This window comes from Lycium ferocissimum, unplaced genomic scaffold, assembly GCF_029784015.1.
Source record: "Lycium ferocissimum isolate CSIRO_LF1 unplaced genomic scaffold, AGI_CSIRO_Lferr_CH_V1 ctg25116, whole genome shotgun sequence".
Taxonomy (NCBI): Eukaryota; Viridiplantae; Streptophyta; class Magnoliopsida; order Solanales; family Solanaceae; genus Lycium; species Lycium ferocissimum.
Window position 1 is genome coordinate 6,476 of NW_026722069.1, and position 1,673 is coordinate 8,148.

The 1,673-nt window shown below is 35.9% G+C and overlaps 1 protein-coding gene across 1 annotated transcript; it reads right to left on the reverse strand.

The window, feature by feature from the left end:
- Nucleotides 1-629: 629 nt before the first annotated feature.
- On the reverse strand, nt 630-1,658 carry LOC132043464 (F-box/kelch-repeat protein At3g06240-like; the record flags this gene model as incomplete). Its single annotated transcript, XM_059433940.1, has 1 exon — nt 630-1,658. A coding segment is annotated over one exon (1,029 nt), but the record flags the coding sequence as incomplete, so codon positions are not given.
- Nucleotides 1,659-1,673: the final 15 nt, after the last annotated feature.

Sequence of the window (1,673 nt, forward strand, 5' to 3'; positions counted from 1 at the left end):
TGAAATGAGTATAAGACATGAATAAGAACAGACGAGTAGTAGGATGTATGGTGTTCGGTGGTTAGCCCCGGATACCCGTCATGGCCCGTAGCCCGGGTCGTGACAGTCTTTATCAAACTGGCCGACGTTCTGGGAGATCAAATACATCACAAGGAGGTCTTCCTACATTGGAGAAAGACGCTACTAACGGCCCTCGAATATTACAGAGAAATATTAGGAGAGAAGAATCAAGGAATAAACAGATTTGTATTGGCAAAATTCACCAATAAAATCTTTGTTTTAACATATTTTGTTTGTGATTTGCAGTTATTTTCCACGCATAAAAAAAAATTGTTGCAAACAATCGGAATTAAAAGTAATACTTCATTCAATTTAAAGTAGGCACGGAATTATTTCCTCTGGAAGAAAATAAATAGATCAAAATGGGTTTTACTAAATTTACAACAGAGATATTATTGTATCGACATGCTAAGCAATTTTCAAATTCATTTGTGAAAAAACAACTATCAAACATAGTAGTTTTAAGATATTCATGAAAAAATCTTTTCTTGTTGAATACTATGTGCTATTTAATCAAGACAATGTGAAACAGTCATACCTTTTTAAGAAATTTTATTTTGTGTATCATGCTAGGGTCCTCTTTTTGGAATTGAAATCAAGCTTTCCTTGTAAACTATGACTCTCAAACTTTTAGGATAAGCACATAATTCGGATTCCTTGGCTTCGTTGGAATTGAGATCATAGGAAACCATAACTCCGCTTTTGCTTTGAAGAAGCAATAAATGATCCCTCCAAATTGTTAATGGGGATTCAATAGGAAGAGGTTCAATCTTGTATTTTTTAGTCCAAGCCTCGTGTACACCGTACTCCATCATTATCCAGATGTCCATTGTATCTTTGGTCGGATCAATCCCGCTATCTGAACTGGGATAACAAACCAATGTTAGTAACTCATTCATGACTGTGAGGCCATAACGCTTCTCATCACAGTCATTACAAGCATCAGGCATATTCATGTTGTGAAAAATCTCGGTGCAAATGTCAAAGCAAAGAATTACGTCCATCAGATCTATTGCTGCAAGCCAATGAAATGTTCCATGATGAAGTATCTCGAAAGATGGATTGTTAAACACAGTAGGCAACTGTTTATCTATATGATTCAAATCTCTCCAAGAATCAATGCGCAAATCATAAACCTCTACCTTTTGTTCTATCTCCTCGGGACCCCAATAAGTATCCAAAAAAACTTCTGAAATCCTGACAAACTTGTAATCATTCCCAATCGAATCAAAACCAAACCCAATGCCACCTCTAAAGGACCGATGAAAACCCTTTCGACAAACAAAAGGGCTTGATGGGATTAACGTATGATTTTTAGTAGCTGGATTAAATAAGACGATAACCTTATTATCCGTCAAAACAATCAAACCATTGCAAGGGCCAACGAGTTCATTAAAATGACAGTGAGGAGTGAAGGTCAGGTATGGCAGATCTAGATCTAGTAATACAAGATTAAGTTCATCGTCATCGTCACTAGAAAGAATAGACAAGACATTTTTAAATCCTTCAGTTGCTTCTCTGAAGGAACGACTAAAAACAATAAATTCATTTTTGATTGTTGTAGTGCCCTTGAGATGAATATTGATAAATGTTGAGGATTTGATGAATGTACC